We start from the raw sequence: 14,393 nt of genomic DNA, 5'->3' as shown, positions 1-14,393 counted from the left end.
CTCATCCACCAAAACTAGCGCCTATGAACATACACAGATGAAACTTTTCAGATCTCAGAGAAATCTTTATATTTCGGGATTTTCTTTATTTTTTTGGCTGTAAGTAAAAGTAAAAATGTCTTAACTTTAAAACATTTGAGTTATCTTTTTCATTTCTTTTTTACCTTTACCACAGTCATTTTACTGGACTTCATGAAAGACCTCAGCTGATATGCTAGAATAAGTAATAGCGACAGCTAACAGCTCTGCTCTTTTCCTAGGTCCTTGAATGACCTCTGGAGTCTTCTCTCATACGTCTCTGATGAGGAGCCCAGTACATTCCCCCTACACCCTTTCACTGTTTACATATTTTTGCCTGCAACCAATACTGAGGGCACATTTTGATGTGCCCAGCTCTCCCCGTTCAGGGACTTAATACAAGCTGTTTTTTCTGACAGGGCCCTTCCTTCCCTCTTCAGCTGGCTAACTCCTAACTCCTCAGCCTCACAGGGAAGTCTTCTGGGGCCATCTTTCTCCCACAATAGGTAGATCTTAACACTCTCTTAAAATATGTGTATACCTACCATTTTAGTATCATTTACAATCACAGTGAAATACTGTTTGAAAGCCATGCCTCTGATAAGAATTTAAAGTCCAAAAGGGTATTTTCTACACTGAGTTTATTTTCTGCAGTGTCCCTACACCAGACATAATATTTAATACTTAGCAATTTCTCGGGAAATACCTGCTGATTATGTAATTGAAGAGATTAATTACAATTCCTAACAATGGAAATTACATATAAATGGATGAACAAGCAGTTTTGAGGCTTGGCCAACCTTATACAATGCTCTTTGGTAAATTTTGACATAGGCCAAAACTTTTTTTTTCTCTCTAGTCTTGCCACAAACTGAGTTTCTCCTGTTTCTACTGTTACCAGCTATGGGCCTCTATAAGAAAAATATTAAGTACCATTTTACCATGCACAAGGCCCTAGATTCTTGCCCCTAGAACCACAAAACATTTAAAAAAAAGAAAGACATGCCACTGGAGCTATATATTCCCCTGTTTAGTCCAATCCTCATCTTTTAACAGACTCTAAAAGAATGTGATATAGGTATCAGCTCAAATTTAAATTTGTCTTTTTTTTTTTTTTTTTTTCCATCTGTTCCATTGTGAATGTCATCTCCACCACCATACCTGTGTACCTAAATGCAAGTTACTGGACCATGGCTGTTTAATTTAAAACCACAGCTCCTGGTGGCTGGTTACTCTGGTTATGGGCTATTCTGTTTTGATTTGCTTTTTTCTCCTTAGGGTGTTGAGACGTCTGGTTACACTTATTACTCAGCTGGCGAAAGAGCTGTCAAACAGAGGAGTACTTAAAACTCAAGCAGAAAATACTAATAAGGCTGCCCAAAAATTCATGGAAGAGAATGAAAAACTAAAACGGGTATTTGATTTTTTTGGTAACAATTTCTAAGAATATTGTTGATATTCTAAAGAAGTGGTATATTGTTTTTTAGCACCAAAAGGAGTATTTTAAAAAGTTAATAGCAGAAAATGGTCATAAATAGTAATATGATTCTGTTGAATCGTTTCAAAAGACCTTTTACTGTTCTTGAGATTTGCTTTCTCTCAATTGCAAACTAATGCCATTTTACCTATTCCTATGACTCAAAGACAAAACATTCTGGGAATGTAAATTTTAATTCCTATATTACTGTTAATTTTATTTCATAGCCTAACAAATTTTTATAATTCTATTTTATTTATTTTTCTATTAGATCATTTTTATAAGAGAGTTCATTGTTGTTACATTAATGATTGCACATCATATTTAACATATTTAATCTGTGGGTGCTGATATGTTTGAGAACCCTATGATATCCTTGAAGGAGTGTGGATCACATACTTAGTGTGTCTTTACCCTGTTGACTAAAAAGAACCACAAGCAGAAAAATGAAAGATGTAAAATTACTATGTGCATTTTTTTTCTTAAATTTAAAACTTAAGAGTCAGATCTCGTAGCAGTGTTTTTAATTCATAGTAAGACTTTCTTAAAGAGAGTGTTCCTGGGTTGGGGAGACAGGTTGGTGGTCTAAGTGCCTGCTTGGCAAATGCAAGGACCAGGATTTGATTCCTCATACTACATGCTGTATCAGCCCAGAATTCCAAGCACACCATGCCAGCCACTGAAACCAGGCATGGTGGTGCATGCCTGTAATCCCAGTGCTAGGGAGGCTGACACAGCAGAATCACTGAGTCCGAGCTGTGTAGGAGACCCTGTACCAAATAAATACTTAATTAAAAGGAAAAGAAAAGTAAGTTCCTAAGCTAGGCATAGTCATGCATACCTGTAATCCAAGCATTCAGTAGGCTGGGACAAAAGGGTTGCTGTGAGCTCCAGACTGCCCTCGCTTCATAGTGAGTTCAAGACCAGCCTGAACTGTGCAATACTGAGACCCTGTCTCAATAACTCAGAAGAGAAGAATCCTAAAATGATGGAATGTGATTATTTTTCTCTAATGAAATGCAAGCAGCATTATACATTACCCTGTTATGTAAGAAGCATTTTTTAGTCTATCATAGAGAATTAAAATCTTTAAGTCCAAAAGCCTGCCTCTTACACAAAGAACTATAATCACTACCTTTAATCACAATTCTACATCAGGTAGCTTATTGATTTTAAAATGGTGAACATAATTTTATTTATTTATTTTACATATTTGGTATAGGGTCTCACTACGCAGCTCAGACTCATAGTATCTTCTTATTTTTAGCCACCCCAGCACTGGGATTACAGGTGTGCACCACCACACCCAGTCTGTGAACGTCATTTTAGAGTAACAAAATACAACTACTATTAGGACACTGCTTTTTCCCTCTTTAGTGGTTTTCCTATTTTTCCACTCTAAAAAAGGGGAAAGTATTTTTCTAAAATTTTGACACTGTCATTTTTTGCCATATGTACCATAATTAATGTACTTTAATCTTGTTCTTAAAAAAAAAGTCACCATGCTTAAAACATTTTGGAACTATTATCAAAAGCCAGTTACCCCTGCCAGAATATTTATTTCCTGGTCACTAGTTCCTTGACCCCCTATGATCTTTTTCTCCATTTTTTTCCCCTTTCCTTTGGTCCCATGCTGTCATGGTTCCCTGCTCCTTTATAGTTGTGGCCCTATCAGTGGTCCTAGATATCAGAGGAAGTACAGGTAGGCTGGGCAAGAGTCAGTACATAGTGGGAAGGAAATCTGTGCACTGAACACTCAGTGCTCGTAGTGAAGCAATCAACTGATAAAATGATAATAAGACTATAGGCTAGAATGCCAAATATGATTTCAATGTCTGAATACTTGTTGTGGGTTTTTAAATTTTAGCTAAGGAAGATGAAATTGTTAAAATACCTCTTCATTCTCTATCAGAGGTATTATTATCTAGTGGAAGAGCATTATCCTGGTAATTAGCAGTACAGCCTGGGACAAGTTCCCTCCATATGTTCTGAGTTTCAGGGTTTCTTGGCTATAAATAATAGTCAACACTATGCTAAGCATCATCTCAAGTGCTTCCCAGTTAAGGTATTAAATTTTAATTCTCACAGCAGTCCCAGGAGGTTTGTACTTTATTCTCTGAGTTTTATAGTTGGGGAAATAGAGGCACAGGAAGTTTAAGTAGCTTGCACAAAATCATACAGCCAAGAAGTGACTGAAAAATTGAACCCAAGAAGCCTGATTCTAGAATCCGCACTTAGAACTACATCACTTTGTCCCTTCAGCTCTTGTGCTAGCCTATGAAATGACTTGTATATACCTCACACCCCTTTATGTTGTGATGCTTGGTTAAATAAATGTAACATTTGTGAAAGACCATTCAGTATTTAATTTAACAACTTTAAAATGACAGGATGAAGCTTTACTTCTCTGTGACTTTTTCCCAGCCACTCAACAAGTTGGGATAGGGTAGCTGGGACAGTGACCACTTATGTTCTTGTAGCTAGTAGCTGTTGAATTTCAGACTCCAGGGATCTTGACCTTTCTCCAGCATGAAGTTAGACATAATAAATCTGGACAGTTTTACAGGTGCAGTAATGAAAGCTTATTTACTAAACTGACACAAAGCCAAGTCTCTAAGTCAGTGGCATAATAATTCGACTGGTCACTGTAAAATTCCTACAGCTCAGTGGTTCTCTTCCAATTTGGGTAATCATCAGAGATTGTATAAACTGAATTCAGTGAAATAAAAGTAAGAATTACTTTGTACTTGAAGTAAGCAACAAATTAAAAGAGGTTTGGAAATTTTTTTTTCCTTGTCCTGCACTTTGAAAAAAATTTTATTTCAAAAGATATGAGATTCCTTCAGTTTAAAATAGACTTCAATCTCCTAGTTATAATATTAATTAAGATTATGTGATATATTCTTCTTTGTATGTATGTGTGTATGTTTTAAGGAAGGGTCTCACTACTAGATCTGACTTGTAGTGATCCGCCTGTTTACAGCTTCTTGAGAGCTGGGATTACAGGTGTGCGCCACCACACCCAGTCTCAATTGCCCTCTCAGCAAGCCCTGGCAGGGCAGGCCTGGATATCTAACCCCCTGCCCCTGCCCCTGCTTGCAGGTGCTTTAATCCGCTGAGCTATTTGGCCAGCCCAGATATATTCTTTACAGCTTTAATTCCTGCTCTGAGCACCCTAATTTTTATATGATAGTACCATACAAGGTTTTGTAGCTAAGCAAGGTTGGGCCTTGTTAGTACTTGGATGGGAAACAAGGTTTTGTGCAATTTATGTTGGTCTTAGCCTTTCTTCTGGATGGAAATTACTTGACTATGGAAACCTTGTTCCTCTTACATTTTCATCCTTTATAGTACCTTACACTGTAAAATATTTGCATTAGTCTTTGCTCCTTAAAACTCCTGTTTTGTTCAATGTACCCACTCACATTAGAAAAATGACTCTATAGTAGAAATTAGTCTTTTGGTTCTGTTTAAAGTTCTCCTGATTTGTTCTTTTACTTGACTATGGAAGCTTTCAGTATCAAGTCGACACTTTTTGTGGTAGAGCTTATTTAGTCAACTGTCACACACCACTGGTTATATATATATATATATATAAACATTAATGTACTTTTCCCTGTGGTGCTTTTATAGCAATCATTTCATTATTCAGGTTTTATTTTTGTTTCCTACCAAAGAAAAACTACAAATATTTTTAATGCCAGAATAAATTTTCAAATGTAAAGAGCATTATAAAGGATTAACTGAATAAAAATAACAGAGATTATCAAATAAAAATTAGGATTTTCCAACCTTAGAGATGGCCCTGTCATTTCCACTTATTAACATTAAACTTAAATGTAGAATTTGTCTATATAAAAATAGTCTAAATAGCTCTTGTCAAAACATGAAGTCCTTCCAATTATTATTATATATATTTCTTTTTCTTTTTTTCCTTTTTTTTTTTTTTTTTTTTAATTTTAGGGAAGGGTCTCCTGGGTATTCAGAGTTTCACTACTAGATCAGACACATAGTTATCCACCTGTTTACAGCCTCCCAAGAGCTGGGATTACAGGTGCGCGCCACCACACCCAGTCTCTAGTCCTTCCAGTTAATATCAACATCAGAGTTGGTTTCTTTTTCAGAACTGTTTCTCTTTCTTTAGATTTATACACTTAATTGAGAAAGAGAGATTTATATTCTTTACCTAAATTATTTTGAAAACATAATTGTAATTGTAGCCTAACCAGAAATTGTTTTCATTTTAGCATAAAAAGAAAAATTGTGTGTGTGTGTTTGTCAAATATCAAGTCTTTTTTTTTTTTTTTTTTTTTTTTTGCGGAACCAGGGATTGAACTCAGGCCTTTGTGCTTGCCAGGCAAGCACTTATTCTGCTGAGCTACCTCCCCAGCCCAAATCTCTTTTAACAAAAGTAGAAAATTGTAAAATACTGAAAGGACAAAGAATTAAATAAAAACCAATAAATTTAAACAGGTGACTTAGCTGCCTTCCTGTAAGAGTGTCTGCCTATTGCAATTTATGCTTATTTCTTCTTCTGACTCCTTTTTGTGGTAGATCTTAAAAAACCCTGGCCCAGAGGAGGAACGTGTTTTGGAAGCAGAAAATAAAAAGTTAGTTGAAGACCAGGAAAAACTGAAAACTGAATTAAAGAAGACTTCAGCTGGTAACTTTGTGTGCATGTGAAAAAGTAAAAAGACTCACATGTTTTATGCTGTTACATTTCACTGTTTTCCCTCAAACAAAACTAATGCCTGAATGTCCTTCTGGCCAAAATATCAAGGATGACCTATTTATAAATTCTTGCTCAAATACTAAGATAAAACATTGTTTCAGCCAAGAGAAACATGTTCTGTTATGCAGAAAAACATGTAGGTGTTTCAGTTCTGTATTGTAAATACAAATGTTCCTGCCTTAGCAAAAGGGTTATGTTCTTGGAAAGTTGCTTATAAACATGTTTCTGTAAAATGAGTCACATATTTTCATGGTCATATATTCTTTTATAGAAACAATTGCAAGGCAACAAGAAAATATATTACCTTAGTAATGTGATATATTGCTTATTTCAAGTTCTAGTAGTTCCTATCTACTCAATTTTAAAACAATTTTCTTTGAAAGAAATGGATAGACACATAGAAAGCATCAGCCTGGATGGAAGGCCTTATCTCAAAAGGCCTTGCTTTGTAGTCTTGAAGCAAAACATCTGAACTTCATTTCTTCATAACAAGGCAGTTTGTTACGTTAACAAAATGTGTATATCTGACAGTACTTTGTTCTTGCTAGTTAAAGAATAAAGTATTAATACCCACAGCTGCTTAGTACATAAAAGTAAATAATCCAAATCTAGTGTTATTCCAGAAAACTGAGTGTGTGGTTTGAACCCCAGCAACACTTCTTTTTTTTATTTTTTATTTTTTTGTTTGTTTTTTGGTGGTACCGGGGATCCAACTCAGGGCCTTGTGCTTGCCAGGCAAGCACTTATTCCACTGAGCTATCTCCCTGGCCCCCCTCCCAGCAACACTTCTGCATATAGAAACAGATTTTCATCCATAAAGGCCATGCACTAGGGACCTGTTAGCCATCCACAGTTAATGTAAGGATTAATGCATATGCTTGTTCTAGCTTCAGGTCTGTTCTGCTTTAAATTGAGGATAAAGTAGAGAATATTTAGTGATTGAATCAGGGACCTTTATACTATTTGCAGGTTTCTTTTAAGAAGATTTTAGTAAAATGTCCTTTAAGTCTCCTCACAATAGAAGTTCTCTATAATGCATGAGCTTGCTATTACTGGATACCTGTTGACATTGTCATAAATACTATTTATTTCTACAAGATATATTTGAATTCAAAGTTGAAGGTCCAAAGATAAAAGCTAATTCTATAAGTAAAACAAAAATCCACAGGAGGATATTTCATGTGCTAAAAAAATTATTTAGTTACATTCTCTCTTTTTTTTTTTTTTTTACATCAAAGCTTTATTCCAGAGGGGCTCAGTCCTTCTTGGCCTTCCTCTTGGCACAAATGTTGTCCCTACCCTTTTCTTTTTTTTTTTTTTTTTTTTTATTTTTTTTTTTTTTTTTTTTTGTGTGTGTGTGTGTGTGTGTGTGTGTGTGTGTGGCCAGCTCAGCCCACCAGGGGGCGGGGCTGGCTGGCATGTGGTGCTGGGGACTGAACCGCAGTCCTTGCGTTTTGCTAAGCTTGTTCTAAGTAGGTGCTCTAGACCACTGAGCCATCTCACCAGCCCCCTACCCTTTTCTTGATAAACTTGAGGGCATGCTTGTCCTTGAGCAGCTTCATGGTGCACGACTCGTAGGGGGTGAAGCCGCACACCTCTCAGGTCATGTTCCACACAAACTTGGTGTGTTTGATGAGGTATCTGTGATGGCGGCTGTGCCTCAGTTTGCTCACATTCTTAGTCACCTTGTGGCCCTTGTTGAGGCCTATGGCCATGGGGTAGCATAGGGCCATGGCTACTGTTCTTCAGTGGTTGCTGTAGTGAAAGGACCAGCCCACATTCTAATTTTAAGAAAAGCTAGTTTAGAATTAGTAAGTTAAAACATAAATTACCCTTCTAGCCAAGGTGGGATATTATATAGTTATCATATACTATATAGCCTGAAATTCAAGAGAGTGTTGTACTTAGTACTCTTGCATTTTAACTTCTAAATGATGTAGACATGATCAAGAAATTTTAACATTTACATAAAAATAAATTTAGTAGTCATATACCCTTAGCTCATTCCTATAATCCTGGCGCTCCGGGATGCTGAAGCGGGAGGATTGCAAATTCACACCCAATCTGGGCAACTTAACAAGACCTTGTGTCAAAATAAAAATGAAAACTTTTTCAAAAGACTCTGGATGTAGTTCATTGCTAAGAGCTTGGATTTAATCCTCAGTACCACCAAAAAAAAAAAAAAAAAAAGTTACTAATTCTTTTAGATAATAAAAAGAGCTATTTCAAAAATAGTAAAGCTATTTACTTTAGGAAATAAGGAAAGGAAGAAAATGTGAAAAGAAAGTAATGGAAGAGAAGGAAAGAGGAAAAAGGAAACAAAAATTGTTAAAAAAAAATCTTGATTTATTCCACATCTGGTAAGATGTTTTCCTTCATTATGAAAGTAGCAAAAAAAGGACAAGAGTAGGTTTATGCCATGCTACACCTCTCTTATAACCCTGGATAATTTATTATTTGCTTTTCAAAATTTCCAACTCTGAAATATTTTGAGCTTTAATTTCTTAAGTCTGAAATGAAACTAAACCCTGTCTTACGTGAGTATTTCTTTAAAAGATTCCTGGATGTTTGGGTAAAAGGAATTTTTTGATGATGTAGGCATTATGTATATAATCTGATAATAAGACATACCAGCTTATCTAAAACATGTAGGTTGTGTATGACTTTCAGAGTAAATCAGTGTTGATGTAAAAGCAGCTTTTATCTGTTTATGTCCTGTTTGGTTCCTGAGAGATTCTGTGTAATATTTTATGAACATCTTTTATTTAGACTTTTTTAAAAATAACATTCCTAATGACCTCAAAAGTTCCATCTCCAAAGAAAACATTGCTCTGGTTTGGTTCTCTTGACTAATACCAAGAAGGCAAGAGTAAAAAAATTATATCAGTTACTGGTATAGGATTTAGGTGATTTAGCTGTATCGTTCCTTAATATTCACTGACTTGTAATAATTGAGGGTTTTAGGGTGTTAGTGCCTAAATGTTTTTCAAAATAACTTTTGAATTTGGAGATTGAGTAAAAAGCAGTGTGGTTTGTTTTGCTTTGTTTTTTAAAAGAGGAAATTTTAATATTTTCCATATCTTCTTAACCTTGGTGTTTGTTAAATCTGAAAGAAACATTTTCTTCCTACTATATTAGTGTAAATAGTGAAGTATTACTACGAAGATTTATTTAATCTGGTCAGCCCTGAATTGGGAAAGTAGCATTCTGGAAGCAGCTATTAAGAACACTCTAAGTAGTGGCAGTCACCCTCAGCTTTAAATCACCAGCTCCAGTTTTTCCAGTTAGTAAACTATCCCCTTGCTTCATTATAGTACTGTCACCCTCGAGATGCTCAAGAAGCAGACATCCCAAAGCACCTAATTTACAGTCAGGACTAGTGAGGCATAAAGAACCTTATCTGTCATTTGAATGATCCATTGATTCATTGAACAATAACTCATATCCTGGTGTATGGAGTAATTTAGAAAGGGTACTGCCGTGAGAAAAAGAGATTCTGATCTTTAAGAAATTTACAAAGCTCACAAGTTTTCATAACGGAAGTAATACATGTTGTGGAAGATCTGCTGTCCTAGGAGGTTGTCTTTAGAGGGCTCTTCTGCAATAACTACGGGTCCAAATTCTTATGAACAAATACTTTCCTGATATTTTTTCTTTAACTAGAAGAAGCATGCACTATTCTATTATGTGCATCTGGGCAAAAAGTAGATGTGATTTACTGATTGAACTGTGTGTAGAAGTGCCTGCTTTTTATTCCATTAGGAACAGAAATCTGTAATATGCCTCTTTTTGTATTTTAGGGAAGGTCTACAGAATGATCAGGGCCTCACTACTAAATCCAACTTATAGTGATCTACCTATTTACAACCTCCCAAGAGCTGGGATTACAGGCATGTGCCACCATGCCCAGTCTCAATTGCCATCTCAGCATGCCCCAGGGGCAGTGCCAACACAGCAGGCCCGGGGGGGGATCGAACCCCTGGCCCCTGTGCCTGCTTGCAGGCGCTTTAATCTGCTGAGCTATTTGGCAAGCCCTTTTGTTTACCAAACTTAAAAAGAGTTGGTAATAATTTTATTCCCACTAAAAATGAATACATACTGCTACATGTATCAAATGAATGTCATTGATAATACAAGCAAGCAAAACTTGAGTTTACTCCAGGGAAAACCTTTTATAATCTCTACAGAGGAAAGCATTACAGCAAGAGAAGGTAAACTGTTCCCCGAAGAGCTTGCAGTCCCAATGGGTGGATAAAACATGCATATATAAAGTGATTGGGATTCATTTCCTCCTCTGCCTCATACATGGGTTAGTTTACCCAAAGTGAGTGTAGCCTGATCTCAGTGCATATTGAATAAAGGAACGTTCAGTGGAGGGTAAGGGAATAATGAAGCACAACTCTGTGAATGTGTTGATGGACTTTGATTGACAGGAAAATGAGTGAAATGATATTGCTCTTGTGAGTGAGTGGAGCACAGCACAGCATAGAGCAGACTGTTGATATGTCACCCTAGGTATTGGTGAATCACAAGGGAGACAATCGCAGGGTCCCCAAACAGCCCCATGGGGAAGGATGGCTCATTGTATACTTTGGTATTCTTTTCTATTGCTTTATTTCCTGTCTAGCTAGGCATAGTCACGAAAGGACTTCATGGTAAATACAGTACATTTATAAAAACTGTATCCACTTATGGCCAGTTTTGTTTATAGCTTGATGAGGTACAAAAATTAAGCTGGACAACTCTAGTTTCAAACATTTTAATAGAAAAAAGATCCACCAAGGTATTAACACATAAAGATTACTTTTGACATATACAATAAATGACTGTTTTGGAGTTTATTTTCTACATAATGAATTTTGGCTTTGTTTTTCAAAATAGGTTCTTGCCATGTAGTTCAGGCCTATCTTGAACTTTGTAATCCAGTCTGACTTTATACTTGCAGTGATCCTTCTTCCTCAGCCTCAGGCTCCTGAGTGCTGGAATTGTAGGTATACGCCACCATGCCTAAGAAAAAAGATTTTTCTTGATTTTTTTTGTTGTTGTTATTGTTATTATTATACTAGGAGTAGAATTGGGGCCTCACACTTGCTAGACAGGTGCTTTGCCACAAAATTTATCCCCAACTTGTTGTTACTATTGTTGTTTAGAGTTTTCTTTCTTTAGCTTTCCTCTAAATCTGGTAATCAGAGGCAGTATTTTTTTTTTAATTATCTACTTGACTCTATCCCGAACATTTGTTTGTTTGTTTGTTTGTTTGTTTGTTTGTTTGAAGACAGTGTCTCCCTATGTAGTTCAGGCTAACTTTGAAGTCACAATATGATCCAGGTTGACCTGAAACTCACAGAGATCATCCTGCTTCAGTTCCTAAATTACAGGCATGCACCATCACATGCAGCCACATTTCTTTTATCCGTTTGTCCATTGATGGGACATCTAGGCTACTTCAAAGCCTTAGCTATTATGAATTGTTCTGGTGTAGACATTAGTAGGTATGTATTGCTATAATATGAAATATGAGTGGTAAATTTGTCAAAAGATTTGTACAAAAGTTTTTTCTACATCTATCAGTATCCTGTGGTTTTTGTCAATTTCAATACAGAGTTTGAGAAGTACTGGTATTCAACAGTGAATCCAGGGGCTGGGGAGATGGCTCAGTAGAATAAGCACTTGCCTGGCAAGTGCAGGGGTCTAAGTTCAAATCCCTGGTTCTGCAAAAAAAAAAAAAAAAAAAAAAAGTGAATCCAGCAGGTCCTGGACTTTTCTTAGTTGATAGAAACTTTATTACTGCCTCCAAGTTTCATTGTTATTGGATTGTTCAGATTTTTTATGCCTTTTTAGTTGTTTTGATAGTTTATAGGCATTTAAGAATCTATTTCTTCAAGTTTTTCCAGTTTTTTGGAATACAGTTTTTCACAGTAGTTAACAGAAGTCTTCTGTACTTCAATGGTGTCTGTTGGTTTATCTGTTTTATTATTTAAAAGAACTGTTTGATTCATTGATTCTTCATATTGTCTTTTAGTCTCAACTGCATTAATTTCTGCTCTCATCTTTATGATTTTCTTTTCAAATCTAGGTTTGAGTTTAGAGTGTTATTGTTTTTTGAATATCTTGAAATTCAAGTTAGGTTATGTATTTGAGCTCAGTGTTTTTCTAACGTGAGCACTGACTACTTCAAATTTTCCTCCTAGGACTACTTTTGTTGTGTCCCACACATAGGTCCTGGTGTGCTGTACTGGCATCGTCTTATGATTCCAAAACTTGTTTAATTTCTGCCTTCATTTGTTTTGTGACCCAGTGAATGTTCAGGAGTGCGTTGTTTCCAGGTGTTTGTAAATTTTCTGTGGTTTCGTGATTGATTTCTAGTCTCCGTGAACTGCTAGTATCTGTGGAGTGATTTCAGTTCTTTTGTATTTGTTTAGTCAGGCTTTGTGGACTAATATGTGGTCTGCTTTGGAGAAAGGCAAGAACTGTTTTCACTCTTGATTTTTTGACCCATAAATTTTGCTTAGTTTTTATCAGAGAAAACTTTTCACAGTAATTTCCCTTTCTCCACAACTTAAGTTCAGCAGGTGGTTAATTAAATCATATTCTTGACTTCAAAAAATGTTTCATGCACATGTCAGGGCAGGACCTGGCATGTTTGCTCCATCTGTTAGCTCACGAGTCTTCACTCATTAACTCTCTCTGGTGGGTTAGTGTAGGAAGAAGAAAAAGGGTACGTGCCGGTAAACAGCCATTTCTCCAGAGTCAAAGTCTGTTGTTTAGAACATTGGATCCACTCATATGGAATAATAAAACTTTGCACAAGAGGTGACTTGAGAAATCAACATGTTCTTCTCATCATCATAATCATTATCATTTATACTTTATGGAAATAAAATTGGATCTCAACTTCTTTCTTGCTCAAGTAGTCATAAAAGGCTTATAACGAAAAGTGGTAGGTTTCTGAGGTTTCTTTTCTCAAACAGCTACATTCAACTCCTTATACATCTTCTAACATTGCCTTCAGATTTCTAAAGGCAATGACTTTTTTTAAGAGCAGAATATATTTACTGGGGGGAAAAAGCTGTCTGAGAGAGGGACAGAAGGAGACCTGAGTGAGTTGTTCATGGCAGTGACTTTAGATAAGCACCCCAGTCCTTACATTTCCTGTCTCCCTCCATCCTTCCCATGTATAACTTCTGCTAGTCTTCATCTGGGGCCTCCCTTAACCTCTGTCTTGGATTCTGTGTTTTCTGTTTGTGTGCACTATCTCTTTTGATAGCCCCTGTGGAGAACAAAATAGAAAAGGGGTGAACTGTTCAAACCCTTGAACATGTGGACTATGTTGACCTTCCCCTTAGTTGAGAAGTGTGAAGGCGAGGCTTCATTATCTCTGGCTCTGCTTTACATAGAAACATTCCAGTTTCTGAACATTTTTGTATCTGGCTTGTTTTTGCTGCTGTTTGTTTGTTTGTTTGTTTAACAGTGCTTGAGTTCAAATCTAGAGCTTCTAAGGCTAGGGACAGGCTCTACTTCTGAGCTATGTCCCCGGTCCGTATTTTGTTCGGTTGTTTTGCCTTCAGGAAACATGTAGGACATTTTCTGTCTCACAGGATGTGAAATTTTGTCATTAGAGATAAGAAACAGAATTAATAAGATTTGATTTGTGAGAGAAAAATTAAGATGACTCCAGGTTTCTAGTTTAATGGACTAGATAATGCTTTTAAGCAAGGGAATTAGAGTTGGATGTTTTACTTGGGAAGGGGAGAGGCAGGTGTGATGAGCTTTGTTATAAATATCCTCAGTTTGAGAAGCCATGGGATATTCTAGTGAAAATGCTCATAAAGAGTTTACATACAAGTTTGAAAGCTGAGAAGGAATATGGTCTCAAGATAGACCAGGTACGGTGGCACACACCTATAATCTCAGCACTTGGAGACTGAGGCAAGAGGACTACCAAGAGGTCAAGGCCAGTCTGGCCTACATAGTAAGTTCAAGGCCAGCCTGGACTATAAGTGAGACCTTGTCTTAAAAAACAAAACAAAATAAAAAAAAGATAGGAATCTAATCCATGCATCCTTCAACTGACTTCAGGTCTTGATAGGATTGCCAAGGGACACTATTGTGTGAGGTGAAGAAGTCTAGCCATTGAACTCTGACAAATGACATTCGAAGTCAGAC

General features: G+C 36.5%; 1 protein-coding gene across 1 annotated transcript in view; it reads left to right on the top strand.

Moving 5' to 3' along the window:
• The window catches only part of Bcap29 (B cell receptor associated protein 29), a 60,856-nt gene that overhangs the window by 18,329 nt on the left and 28,134 nt on the right, over positions 1 to 14,393 (top strand). Inside the window, exons 4-6 of the mRNA XM_023719493.1 lie at positions 3 to 99; positions 1,297 to 1,432; positions 6,050 to 6,158. Coding sequence (XP_023575261.1) covers positions 3 to 99; positions 1,297 to 1,432; positions 6,050 to 6,158 — 342 coding nt within the window. The remainder of the gene's footprint in view (positions 1 to 2; positions 100 to 1,296; positions 1,433 to 6,049; positions 6,159 to 14,393) is intronic.

Source organism: Octodon degus, unplaced genomic scaffold (genome assembly GCF_000260255.1).
Source record: "Octodon degus isolate 3935 unplaced genomic scaffold, OctDeg1.0 scaffold00068, whole genome shotgun sequence".
Classification (NCBI taxonomy): domain Eukaryota; kingdom Metazoa; phylum Chordata; class Mammalia; order Rodentia; family Octodontidae; genus Octodon; species Octodon degus.
This window is presented reverse-complemented; position numbering and strand designations above follow the sequence as displayed.